This window comes from Ceratotherium simum, chromosome 13 (assembly GCF_057802395.1).
Source record: "Ceratotherium simum simum isolate JZ-2026a chromosome 13, ASM5780239v1, whole genome shotgun sequence".
Classification (NCBI taxonomy): Eukaryota; Metazoa; Chordata; class Mammalia; order Perissodactyla; family Rhinocerotidae; genus Ceratotherium; species Ceratotherium simum.
This window is the reverse complement of record NC_141912.1, coordinates 24,117,025-24,130,938: the sequence shown is the minus strand read 5'-3', so window position 1 is coordinate 24,130,938 and position 13,914 is coordinate 24,117,025. Positions and strand designations below refer to the sequence as shown.

The window sequence follows — 13,914 nt, the reverse complement described above, 5'->3', positions numbered from 1 at the left end:
ATCCTTAAGGGTACAGATAAATCTTATTAAATTATGTGTAGAAAGAATGCAAAGCTTTGAATGATGAAATATAAGCATGGTACATACACGGATTTGTAAAGTCATGAATGCTTCAGTTTAGAAATGGCTGCAAAATTGACAGTATTCTTAGGGTAAGGATTGTTCCTAAGAGAAATAAGTGTATGTATCCCCAAAGAGAGTTTGATTGGTGTACAAATACCACATTAAACATGTCCATTTTGGAATCATGAATTCTCCTCACCTGTTAAAATAGCTGGATTTATTCATAATTATAGTAGAAAGCCACCATTCAGTATGATTTTACAGGAAATTTTCAGTCCAATAAAGTGTCCAAATAGTGTGCAGCAAAGACAAGAATAAACATTCTAAACTTTTAAATGCAATACATGTAAGTGATATACAATGTCGTCCTTCATGTTCAAAGAAGACACCGTGGAACATTGTCCTCTTTGTACAGAGGGACAGAAACATGGTCAGAATGAAAGGAAGGGCTGCTCTGGAACTTTTCTCCTCAGCTCTTGAGCTTAATTTAACTTTCCTGTCTTCAAGCTGCCTAGAACCATGATACCCCTTACTTTTGCATGGTTCTTTGTGGTTTGCAATGTTCTCATTTCATTCTTGCAGCACCACTTAGAAAGGAGACTTATTCTTATTGAATAGATGAGGAAATGGAAGGTTAGAGAGTTTAAATGACTAGCTCTAAGACACATAGCTGAGACTTACAGCCAGATTTTCTTGTAAAAATCTAGTCCTCTGTTAGCATAGCATTCAAGTGTACTGAAAAATGTGAATCCTGTAGCTGTGTTAGATCAAAACTTTTATTAATGCTGAGAGAGGCAACATTAACACAAGAAAATTATTTGTGTGTCATGTTTTGGTTTGTCGTTCTCCCCATAGATAAAAGCCAGTCGTAAAAGAGATTCAGGGCGGAGGGAAACCCCACCACCACGTGTGGTACCATTTCCCAGAGAAGCCAAATGGACGAGAAGCCTTCTGCCAGGAAAGGTAGAGCCACCTCTCTTGTTTGCCGGCTACCTTATGGAAGAGTGGAAGCTTATTTCCAGTGTTCTTTACACATCCTTGCTCTCCTCTCCTTTTTCTATCATGCCACCCGTTGTATAGACTCAGTGTAACATTAGACCAGCTGCAGCCCCTCATCCTGTTACCTGTAGCTTTTTCCTTAGGGAGCCCCACTGAGTTATCTATCAGAAATTAAGCCAAATGATCAATAAATCCTGGGACATAAGGAATGGAATGAGTCTTAAAAAAGTCACTTTAAACAAACCCACAACCTATGTAGGAATTCCTGCTATAACATCCTTGCCAGGTAGCTGGCTATTTCCCCTGAACATGAAAACCTTCAGTAAGATGGAAATAATTCTTTTTCAAGCAACCAATCCTATCCCTGTGCCTATCTGGCCATTAAAAATGATTTCTCCATTATATTTGTATCTGTTTCTTCACAAGTTCTTTGTTTCTCTTTAGTCCCAGTTCTCCAAATAGGCAGAAAGAAATTGAATCCGTCATTCACATGGGAACTCTTTCATTAATGGCCCATTGTTCCACTTTGTGGGGTCTTTTTAAAAAAAAATGTGTTGCTCTTGTAACATATTGCATAATCCTCCAGCACCGTATCACCTACACACTCAGTAAAAATGGTTCTCCATATTAATTTTTTTAAGAGCTGAACATATGTGAAGGCAAGGCCTAGTGACACACAGCAAAAATATTTCCAAGTAAGCATTACACTAAGGAATTACTGGAAGTGCTCATTTACACACTGTCTTTCAAATATTTTAAAAGAGAATCCTTAGATGTTCGATTAGCTAAATTCAAAAGCAGCTCTCTAAATATAAACTTTCAAACTTTATGGTAAATGAATATGCAAAAAAGATGAGGCTACTGACTTGCAGGTGGGAGACTTGGGTTTTGTGACAGGCTCTGCCACCATCTTCCCCATTCACTTTGTTTTGGAACAATATGATATAAATGCCTTCATTGAGGTTTTCCTATATTTATCCTCTGCTTCCCACACCTCTGAAAAGAGGCCATATTTGCTTTCCTTGATTGTAAGATCCCAGATTTATTATCTTCAAGCCACTTAAAGAATATGACAAAGGAGAGCTGCAGTCGTGGTTATTTTGGTGAAAAAAGACGGTGGGACCGTGTGAGATTATCTGAAGTTTTTTCAGATTTAGCCGAGGGAGAAATGGAAAGAAGGCAAACTCAGTCAGGATACTCACTGCGTACTTCTGTGTTATTCTCTAGGTCCAGATTTCTGTTCATTGCGCTATGGACTGGCTTTCATCATGCACTTCTCAAACTTCACCATGATAACGCAGCGTGTGAGTCTGAGCATTGCAATCATTGCTATGGTGAATAGCACTCAGCACCATGGTCTATCCAATGCCTCCATAGAAGGACCTCTTGTAGACACCCTCAATAACCCCAGCAGATCCATTAATAAATTTAATACAGGGGTAAGTATAATGGAGAACAAAGCTTTTTGTTGAGAGGAAAAGCCCAGTTAGAAAAGAAGGCTTGGATCTTGATTCTGTGGCGTATAGAATCATGACTTTCAATGACAAACTAAAAAGAACTGAAATTTTCTTTTGAGATATCGCTTACCTCTGTGATAAAAATAATCTTTGATTGAGATTATTATGATTACAAGGTGGGGGAAATGTAGGAAAAAATTGTGAAAACTTGTCAAAAGGAACAGATTACTGAATGTCTTCAGTGAAAAACTAAGCACTGTCTAAGTGCATCTTTCTGCCTGATTCCCTGCGGGTCTCTGCACCTTTCATTGTGTGAGCCTTTTTACAACTCTGCAAGTTCTATATAACAAATAGTCATGCAAATGATTCTTGCCCAAAACTCTGCAAATGAATTTTGTCCTGTGAAAAATCAACTGATACTCTCCTCCACTCGCCCCTCAGTTGAATAAACAAGTTTTGCTATATATTTAAAATCTATTTCAGCATTACTTCCTGCTTATATGTGTGTGGTTCTTTGAATTCTCTTTTGCACCAGTTGTAACATCTTACCAATTCCCTCATTAATGAGTTAGTTAAATAAAATCTTTATCACGTGCTCATTTTATACTTTGTATGAGAATTATGATTAGACCCTATTTAAAAATTTTTCCTTTCAACTATCTATCATTTACTGTACATTTCTAATGTCATCCTTGTATTTCATGATTTTATTACCTTGGACCCAGCTCATTTAAAATGACCTCTCTGCCTCCAGTCTTTCTTCCATCATTCATTCTACACATTCACACTCCTGCACTCAAAAATCCAGGATACCTTCAGTTGCCAAACTCCTCTCTTGACATGCTATGTTCCTTCAGAACCTGGTCTCACTTCTCAGCATACTCCTATCTGCTACCAATGGCCCAGGGAGTCTTTGTTCTGAGTAAGTCAGAATGCTGGTTATTTTCTGATCATTCAATATCACTCCAAATGCTACAAGTCCACTTTTGCCGTTTTCTTCAATAAGAATGAATTTTCCTATTTCTCTTCATACAAATCATAGTCATTCTTCAAAGGATGGTTCAAGTACTACTTCCTTCCTGGGACCCTCTCAAATTGTTTTTCCCTCTTCTCAATGTCCCTATTTTACTGATGTTTATCCTCAAACTTGAATTCGGACATGAATCACATATCTTGCATTATTTATAGTTGTTTTAAGTGGATAAAATATTTCATACCTTATATTTTTTGGCTCTCTACTTCAATTTATAGCATGATGCCATATATCTAGCGGGCTACCAAAATTATTTATTGGGTTACATTATAAGAAGAATGTGATCTTATTAATGTGTAACATGTTTTAGGAAGTCAGCTCTGCCAGGCAGACCATAATTCCTAAACTTGATTTCTTTTTTCTTTTTTTTTGTGAGGAAGATTTGCCCTGAGCTAACATCCATGCCCATCTCCCTCTACTTTATATGAGATGCCACCACAGCATGGCTTGACAAGCAGCGTGTTGGTCTGTGCCCAGGATCTGAACCTGCGAAGCCCAGGCCACCGCCCACATGGAGCATGAGAACTTAACCGCTACGCCACGGGGCCAGCCCCCCTAAACTTGACTTAAGAAAGTGATTTTGATGAGAGTTCAGTGTAGTTGTGTTTTTCTTATTCTTTGAAATGAGTCAACATGTCACCCAACTTTTACCAGAAGCAAAATGGTTAAAGGAAGCTCTTTCACATGTGAAGTATCTCTCAATGGCTCTTTTCATTTACATCTTACTATCATCCATCTATGTAATCATTTCTTTATCTCTTTTCCTCTTCATTTCCTCTGTTTTTTTCTCCCTCTGAGAGGTGCAAATTAGGAGTATAATTGGTTGGTTGTTTGGAAAAGGTGGAATACAGTAGTCCCCCCAGATCAGCGGTTTTGGTTTCCCGTGGTTTCAGTTACCCACGGTCATCCCTGGTCTGAAATATTAAATGGAAAGTTCCAGAAAGAAACAGTTCATAAATTTTAAGTTGTGTGCCATCTGAGTAGTGTAATTAAGTCTCCTGCCATCCTGTTCCATCCCATCTGGGCCGTGAATCACCCCTTTGCCCAGCATATCCACACTGTATACTCTACCCACCCCTTAGTCACTTAGTAGCTGTATCAGTTATCAAGACTGTCTGGAATCACAGTGCTTGTGTTCAAGTAACCCTTATTCTATTTAATATTGGCCCCAAAGTGCAAGAGTAGTGATGCTGGCAATTAGGATATGCCAAAGAGAAGCTGCAAAGTGCTTCCTTTAAGTGAAAAGGTAAAAGTTCTCGAGTTAATAAGGAAAGAAAAAAAATCATATACTGAGGTTGCTAAGATCTACCATAAGAATGAATCTTCTGGGGCAGGACCAGTGGCGTAGTGGTTCAGTTCGTGCGTTCTGCTTCAGTGACCCGGAGTTTGAGGGCCCAGATCCTGGGCACAGACCTACACACAACTCATCAAGCCATGCTGTGGCGGCATCCCACATATAAAATGGAGGAGGATTGGCACAGATGTTAGCTCAGGGACAATCTTCCTCACCAAAAAAAAAAAAAAAAGAATTAATCTTCTATCGGTGAAATTGTGAAGAGGGAAAAAGAAATTCGTGCTAGTTTTGCTGTTGACCTCAAATATATAGGTATATGACAAAACGTAGTATATATAGGGTTCAGTACTATCCATGGTTTCAGGCATCCACGGGGGTCTTGGAATGCATCCCCCCGTGGATAAGGGGGAACTACTGCATTTAAGTTAGGTAAAAAATAAAGGAAGACTAAAATTGATATTTTGTAGTAGGGTCTCACCAATCCCAAGCAGCTCTGGCTATAAAGTAGACTTTCATAAAAGAACTTCTTAGCAAAGAATTTTCCATTTTTTTTCCCAGGCCTCTGTATATGAATGGAGCCCAGAGACTCAGGGTATCATCTTTAGCTCCATCAGCTATGGGATAATACTGACTCTGATCCCAAGTGGATATTTAGCAGGGATTTTTGGAGCAAAACAGATTCTTGGTGCTGGTTTGCTGATCTCCTCCCTTCTCACCCTCTTTACACCGTTGGCTGCTGACTTCGGAGTGATTTTGGTTATTGTGATTCGGACAGTCCAGGGCATGGCTCAGGTATCCAGATACTTTCTCATTCTGAGTGGAATACAGCTTCCTGAATTCTACTAGCAATCAAATGTCTTAATGATTTTCATTTTAGGGAATGGCATGGACAGGTCAGTTTACAATTTGGGCAAAATGGGCTCCCCCACTTGAACGAAGCAAGCTCACCAGCATTGCGGGGTCAGGTAAGCATGCAAATATGGATCACAGCTTTGTAATCTGCTTCACCCTACTGTGTCTGTCCTTCTATGCGTGGGATGGTTTGGGGAAAACAGGGAAAAGTACTTCCAAAAAATTCAACAAGGTAAAACAGTTCCATAACAAATAAGAAAGATACATCTGTGCTGGAAAGCCACTGAGGCTCAGAAGCAGAAAAGATCATGGTGAGCTAGGGTGGTCAGAAAAGCATTGTAGGAAAAAAGTTTAGAACTTTAATAATTTGCATAAATGGAAAAAGATCAAGTAAACTGTATAAACGCCATTTTAGCAAAGATATACAAGTGAAAATTAAGACTATCAGAATTCTAAGTGGTAGGGAGAGAAATCAGGCTGGAAAGTAGAGTTCAAAGAGCCCAAATTATTCTGAGCTCTTTACTATTCTGAGCTAATCCTCACAACCCTCTGGTGTAGATACTATTTTTAACCCTCATTTTACAAAGAAGGGAATTAGTGGATGCAGAGATTAAGTCAATTGCCCAAATACAAATAGCCAGCAGGTGGTAGAACTGAGATGTGAGCCCAGGCAGTTTGACCCCAGAGTCCACACTACCAAACACCATGCTGGACTGCCTCTCCATAGGGTGTGATTATACTAAGGACTTGACAACTTTATCATTGCTATTTGCCCCAACTGGTAGTCCTGAGAGTGTATCCTTGAAGAACAGAGCTGAGGTTCCATCAAGCCCCTCTCTCCCAGGTCCAATGCATGGCTGCACACTGGAGATTTTTACTTCAAAGCAGCGCTCTTGTGTTCTGGCTCCTTCAATTGCAGTTGTCACCATCTCCTCTATCTACAAATGCTGTCTCCTCCTGGTCTTCTCTCTTCTCTGGCATTATTTCCTCCAACCTTCTCTTCCCATCAAAGCCAAGTTATCTCTCTAAAGCACAGATGGGGCATTTTTGCTTACCTGCTTGGGGATCTTCAGTGTGGTCCTCCATGATTGCAGATAAAGACTGACCTCATTATGCACGGATATAAAGATGCTCTGACATATGATCCCAACCTGCTTTTCCACTCAACGTCCCTTTGTAAGAAAGGCTCAGGTCGCACCATATACAATCTGCACTTAACTTCTCTCTGACTCTATTTCTACTGGCTCATTTTCCTGGAAAGTCCTCTGTTCCCAGTTTCTTTTACCAAAATTCCATCCTTCCTACTGCTTACCTTATGTAAACAATTCATAAAGTTTATCATCAGTTTTAATTTTCGCCTGTGTATACTTTCATAGCACATTGTAGTTTTATTATCATATTTACATTCCACGCCTTTTTTTTTTTTCAAATTGCAGATTGGGACCCATTGAGGGGGTCATAAAATCAGTTTAGTGGGTCAAAACCAATATTTAAAAATGAAAGTGAATAGAATAGAATAGAAAATGTTGGAGCACATTGCACATCGTAAGGCTAAGTATTGATTCTTGAAATTTGTTTGAGGAGTGTGTGTGTGTGTGTGTGTGTGTGTGTATTTGTGTATGTATTGTGTTGCCATGTAAAATGCATTTCTTATTACAGGTCTCTGTAAAATATGTTCAGACTCCAAGGTCTACATTGTTTTACACTTGTAATAGTGAATTGTGTTCACATTTTTCTCTCCAACTGGACTGAAAGTTCCTTGAGAGCAGGGACTGTATCTTATTAATTTTTGTAAGTCTTTTCTTTTCTGTCACCAACCTTAGATTGCACCATGCCAGGATGTAACTCTAATTCTAAAGAAATACAGATGGGCTGGTGGTTGCAGACACAGTTTCTATGACAAACTAAGGGATTTGGATTTGGTCACATTGGTGTTAAGAAGCCACTGAAGTGTCCGGAGGCATATCATTATTATTAATTCTAATTGCTTCCCATGACTCTGTTGGGGGGAGATCTGTGAGCGGGAAGAAAGACTCTCGTCACCCAGTAATTCTAAGTTTGCCACCTCACTGTTGGGACAATGTCAAGGGAGGCCACTCAGTCTCAGCCTTTACTATTTTCATAAGTGCCTGTTCTCTCTCTTCTTTCCAGGGGCAGCATTTGGGTCCTTCATCATCCTCTGTGTGGGGGGACTAATCTCACAGGCCTTAGGCTGGCCTTTTATCTTCTACATCTTTGGTGAGTCACTTTCTCTTAATGCTAATGCCTCCATTTCCCAGGCATTCATTTTGATGCCTACATCACCTATCATCCACATTTTTCTCGTATAAGAGAAAATTTCTTTTGTTAAATGGAAGATGATGAAGAATGTGGAGGACTGGTAGCTTTCTTACTCTAGTCTAGGACGTGACTGTATGCATGGTGCTGACTTCTGAGAAATCAGGAGTGCGGCCTTATCCTTCTACCCAGGCATCTTCTGCAGAATCTCTACCACCACATCCGAAATGCCAGGTCTAGCTTTGCTGTTTGTGGTTAAGATATCAAAGTTGGTGAAATACACTTTAAATGTGTCTTCATATTTCATTATAATTATTATTTATGCCAAGATGCCCTTACTTATTCTCTACCAAGTGACACTTGTAAAGCTCAATTTAAATGTATCCCTCCCTATGGAGACTTCCAGGACATTTCCCATCAGATTCAGTCTGTCTGTCCTCTATGCTGCTTGCCGATATTTCTTCTCTAGGCTATGTTATGTGTGATTATTCATTTCCCCGTCTCCCTCTCCACTAGACTGTGAAATGCTTGAGGCAAGGAATCCATTCTATAATGTTTTTTATCACTTTGATACTATCATAGTTCCTGGCTTATAGCTTTATAAATAAAAGAATGGATGAATCCAGTAATTAGAGGAAATTTAAAGAACATTAATCCCCAGAGTCTTTTAATATAGAAGTTCTTCAAATGAAAAATCTCAGCAATGAGACAAGTTTCTGTTCTGTTTTTATAATCAAACGATGTCATTCATTATGGTTCTGACTTGGATGAGGCTTTCTCATTAATGATATTAATCCCAGGTCATTTTGGTTCATACATGTTAATCAAGTACTGTCAAGAAATATTTCTTCTGGAAATCCATAATGAATGTGTTGTTTGAAAACAAATAACAATGTCTTTTGCAAATGTGTTGGAAGTTTTTCCGTGCCATACTGATTTTATGGCAGGTTGTCTCATGTATATATGAGTCTTCTTCAGTCCTGACTATTCAGATCTTACAAAATAAGACAATAGTGTGTATATTAAGAAGTTGCTGCTAATGACATATAGCACTATAACCGTTGGAGTCTTAAGAGTAATTAGTCAGCTATGCAATGGTACATTCATGCTTGTGCTCTCTCTAGAGGGCTCTGACATTGACAAATGGCACTCTGTATTTGAGAAGTGGTATCTGGAGAGCTTTAGTTAAATGGAGACTTGTAGAAAAATTGAAATAAAGAACTGGGAAAATGTAGGTCCTCGTGATGGAATAACCATGAATTGATGTGTGTTTTGGGAGAGAGGTGTGCCACTTCAGAGGAAACTCACTTCCCCCAGCACACAAATCTACCTGAAAACTAATAGAGTCCCGGCTTCCCAGGTAGCATTGGCTGTGTCTGCTGTCTCCTGTGGTTCACGGTGATTTATGATGACCCCATGCATCACCCATGCATAAGTGCCCGGGAAAAGGAATACATTGTGTCCTCGCTGGCTCAACAGGTACAGTGCATCCCTTCTACCTGCAGACCATGCAGAGATCTCCAGGGCAGGGTGTGGGGCTCCCAGAAAAGGCACTCTCTGGCCTATTCTAACATCCACGTTGATTAGATATTTCCTTTCAGTCCAGTTCTCCTAGACGATCTGTCCCCATAAAGGCTATGGTCAGATGCCTACCACTTTGGGCCATTTTCACGGGGTTTTTCAGCCATTTCTGGTTATGCACCATAATCATAACATACCTACCGACGTACATCAGTTCTGTGCTCCATGTTAACATCAGAGATGTGAGTATACTTCTGATACTTCTATGAAAATGGTAATGGCAATAAGGAGAATTAGTTCTATGCTGCCTACTACATTATGCACATAACCACTCATTTAACCCTCACAATGACCTTGAGAGAGGCACTGTAATGTTTCCCATTGCACAGGTGTGGAAATAGGGATATATAGAGGTGAGATGACTTGCCCTGGATTACACAACTACTAAGTGATAGAGCTGCTGCAGCATCTGTGTTCTTAACCACTATGCTACACTGCCACACTAGCTGATTCTTCAATTTCCCTGAGGAATTAATATTGCTTTTCTCTGGAGACTAGTGTAATTCAAGTGTTGGCCCTTTTGCCTGAGACAGTGTTCTTCTTGTGTGGAAAAGGATGCTAATTTCCTTAAAACAACTCAGAATGTCAGGAGGGTGGGCTAATGATTGGTCTGTGTAACTGATGAACTTTGGTGCTATATGCACCTCTGTACTCACTGTATACATTTCCTTCCTTCAGAGTGGGGTTCTGTCCTCCCTGCCTTTTATTGCTGCCTCAAGTTGTACGATTCTAGGAGGTCAGTTGGCAGATTTCCTTCTGTCTAGGAATCTTCTCAGATTAATCAACGTACGAAAACTCTTTTCATCCCTAGGTAAGGATAGGCGTATGGGCTCAGTTAACCAATCCCTTTTTCCACGCATGGTCTGAGAGGGTTCCTGACGGCGTCTCCTCATTGCCCAGGGCTCCTCCTTCCTTCGCTATGTGCTGTGGCCCTGCCCTTTGTGACTTCCAGTTACATCACAACTGTTATTTTGCTCATACTTATTCCTGGGACCAGCAACCTGTGTGACTCAGGGTTCATCATCAACACCTTAGATGTTGCCCCCAGGTAAGACCTTTACCTGTTTGTTCTCCTCCTCTAGACCCTTCCAGAGGTGTTAGGCCTCAGTCTTCTTCTTACAATTCCTTCATGTTGTTGACATGCACTAAATGATGGCAGAATAGTGACAAATAACTAGAAACGTCGGTTTATGGCCATGACCTAAGGCATTTTTAGAACAACAGTTCCCAATCTTGGCTAGTAATCACTTAGATGAAAAGCTTCCCAAGACTCCCCACCAGAGACTGGACTGTGTGTTCCAGAAAAGGGCCCACATATATGTGTTTTAGAAAAGCTTCCAAAGTGTTGATAATATTAGCTACTACATATGTATGCGCTTGCCATGAGCCACACCCTATTCAAAGGATTTCTCGTGTATCTACGCATCTAATCCTCAGAACTACATGAGGCCGGCCCTACTGTTATCCTTACTTGATAGGGGAGAAGACAGAGGCACAAGAAGTTTAACTGGCATGCCTAAGGTCACAAAAAGGCAGAGCAAGGATTTGGACCCAGGCAGTTTTCCAGAGTCTGTTGTTCTGTCCACTGCACAAACTGCCTGTCATGCTGAGCAGCCAGGGTGGGAACCTGGGCTCCCAGGAGACTGAGTTGTTCCCTGGTTGTTGACTGGGCAGCTGGGTGTTTTCAGGGTTGGCAAACAAACATTGCCCTAAAAGTCTTTAGGTGAACGAAAAACTTCATTGAGCAAAATGACTTTGCCATTAGAGCTGAACAGCATTAAAGTTGAGTTGCTGAAAAGCCATAGGGAGCTTTCTATATAAAATAATCTATAAAATCATCTCCCCACAGATATGCAAGTTTCCTCATGGGAATCTCAAGGGGATTCGGGCTCATCGCAGGAATTATCTCCTCCACTACCACTGGATTCCTTATCAGTCAGGTTGGGCCAGTTTATTGAACATCTGCAAGTAGCAGGTATTGTTTTAGGCACTGGCTATACATAGTAGGGCCTCTGCTCTCAAGGACTGTATAGTCTTATGGGGAAAACAAGCATGAATATCAACACAATTACTCTACTCATAAGGGACTCTAAATCAGAGTCTGGTAGGTCAGGTTTCCCAGGGAAAGAAAAATATAAGCTGAATTTCTAAATGTGAATATATGTTAGATAGATGAAAATGAGCAGTTCAGGCAGAGAGAAAACAGAATGTATGACTTTCTAGAGGTATAAAAGCATCAAAGGAGTTCCTAGTTATGACCAGAGTGAATGGTACATGTCAAGGAATGGTAAGAGATAAAGACAGAGGAGCAGAAGGGGAAGATTATGAACAGTCTGTTCAGAGTAATTCTAATTTTTAAAAAAAATCACAAAATGGAAACACAAAGTGTCTCAAGGCCACTTTAAAGAGAGATTAAATCACAGGTGAAAAGAGCATGTCTGTGAGACAGAGCAGGGAGCATGGGCCATGAGGCTTGTTTAGTGTGAAGTGTGGGCTGATAGAGAAGATGAAAAGGCAGAACCAGGCTGGAATGGAAGGACAACAAGAGTCAACTTACAAAAAAAAAAGTTTTGTTTTAATACATCTCTATGTGATCTAGTTTCCAGGTTAATTTTTGACCAAATTGCTAAGAATGCATTATGACTATAAAGCCAGAAATGGACTATGACTTATAAGGGCTTGGGGAGGAGGATCATACAGGCAAAACAAATATAACTCGCATTGTGTTGAGATGTCCATCTCAGTGGTTGTAATTGACAGCAACAGGCAGAATCAAAACAAAACAGAGAGTACACAAGAATGAGATGTTAAAGATGTCACTTTAGGCATAATTTTAAATGAGTAATATTTTCGTGAACGTCAAGATCCAAATTTCCAAAAAAACATTAGTGTAAGTTAATTTATTTTGGTTTAGACAAATCCATCCGAACCCAGAACCCAATGTTCGAGTTATTTTGTTTCCAACAGTTTCATAAAACCTTCCTTGATAACTTACGATAAGGAGCTATTACATATTGATCCCCATATTCTTTGTGATCAATGTTGCAATACACAAAATGGAGGATTTCTAGAACTGGTGGAGAAGTAACTTGTGAGACTGATAATTCTGTTTTTTTGCCTCCAGGATTCTGTGTCTGGTTGGAGGAATGTCTTTTTCCTGTCTGCTGCTGTCAACATGTTCGGCCTGGTTTTTTACCTCAAGTTTGGACAAGCAGAAATCCAGGACTGGGCCAAAGAGAGGACTGTCACCCGTCTCTGAGGATACAGAGTTGCAAACTTAAATGTAGTACTGACCATAAACTTTTCAACATTGTTTATTTATCGTCGTTCTTTTTTCATATTCTTCACCATGGACTCAGCAGTTCTCAACTCTGTTGTGTGTTAGATTTCCCTGGGGAATCTCTAAAATATGATGTTGAATGGGCCCTACTCCAGAGGTTCTACATGAATTGGTCTAGAGTAGATCCTAGAAACCACTAATTTTTAGACACTCCCCAGAGTTTCTAATATGCAACCAGGGTTGACAACTGCTGCACAAACTTGAAACGTCAATTTCTGTTGCCTTTGAACTTTCCTCTTTGGAAAGTACTGGACAAATAAAAATCTATGCGAAAATAATCAGTGATAAGTACCTTCATGGGGGTGATTATGGACACAGAGAAGATCTGCTGGGAACTGTAGCTATATGTTATAGAGCTCAGCAGAGAATAGAATTTTAAAGCTGTAATTACAGAATTAATATTTTTATTGTTTTTATATATTGTTAAACATGGATATTTATTTATGTGGTTAAATTCTATTAAAATTCACATACTAAAAATTAAACAGATCGTTTTCAAATTATTTAAATTAGGATTATTTCCATCAGGCATAACAGAGATTTACTTATCCTAGCTAAATTCCGGGAGATTAATGACCAGGAGAAGATTAAATGAATGAGGTTAACTAGAAATCAGGGAAGAGAGAAGACAGAATTGGAAAGCTTGCACTGTGAGGAGCATGGATGTGAGGGGAGGCGATGTGGGCACTTCCAGAAGGGACGATGAGATGGTTTGGACCGTATAATGAAAATAGGAGGGAGACAATAGAGGCACTTTCAAATGAACTGGTGATTTATATGGGGGAGAAGAATACTGAAGGTACAACAAGATGGAAGAAAGCACATACTAAAGAAGTTTCTTTTCAGGGTTGAAAAAGATCATTTGACCTTCTTCATATTTTCCCGAGATTCTCAAATAGTCATGATCAACCCCAACAGGAATTAATTCTAGCTTCTAACACTTAAAACACACACAGAGCTGATTCCGGTTTTGCCAACAACTGTTCTAGAGGAGAAATTCCCACCATATTTAGAAGCC

The 13,914-nt window shown here is 39.8% G+C and overlaps 1 protein-coding gene across 3 annotated transcripts; it reads left to right on the top strand.

The window, feature by feature from the left end:
* Positions 1–998: 998 nt before the first annotated feature.
* Positions 999–12,837, top strand: SLC17A2 (solute carrier family 17 member 2). Of its 3 annotated transcripts, XM_087437849.1 has the most exons (12): positions 999–1,026; positions 2,290–2,501; positions 3,863–3,865; positions 5,405–5,638; positions 5,724–5,811; positions 7,850–7,936; positions 9,336–9,454; positions 9,577–9,738; positions 10,235–10,367; positions 10,457–10,604; positions 11,406–11,496; positions 12,681–12,815. In XM_087437849.1, exons 1-12 carry the CDS (start codon positions 999–1,001, stop codon positions 12,813–12,815), a joined length of 1,440 nt encoding a protein of 479 aa, XP_087293975.1. The 3 variants fall into 3 exon arrangements, with proteins under 3 accessions (XP_087293975.1, XP_004432110.1, XP_087293976.1); XM_004432053.3 differs by lacking the exon at positions 3,863–3,865; XM_087437850.1 differs by lacking the exons at positions 3,863–3,865; positions 10,457–10,604 and having other exon boundaries at positions 12,681–12,837.
* Positions 12,838–13,914: the final 1,077 nt, after the last annotated feature.

Coding starts and splice junctions, on each gene's coding strand:
- SLC17A2 (XM_087437849.1), top strand. CDS start 999: ATGGACGAGAAGCCTTCTGCCAGGAAAG. Junction 5,639..5,723: donor CAGTCCAGGGCATGGCTCAG/GTATCCAGATAC, acceptor TTTTCATTTTAG/GGAATGGCATGGACAGGTCA. Junction 7,937..9,335: donor TTTTATCTTCTACATCTTTG/GTGAGTCACTTT, acceptor CCGGCTTCCCAG/GTAGCATTGGCTGTGTCTGC.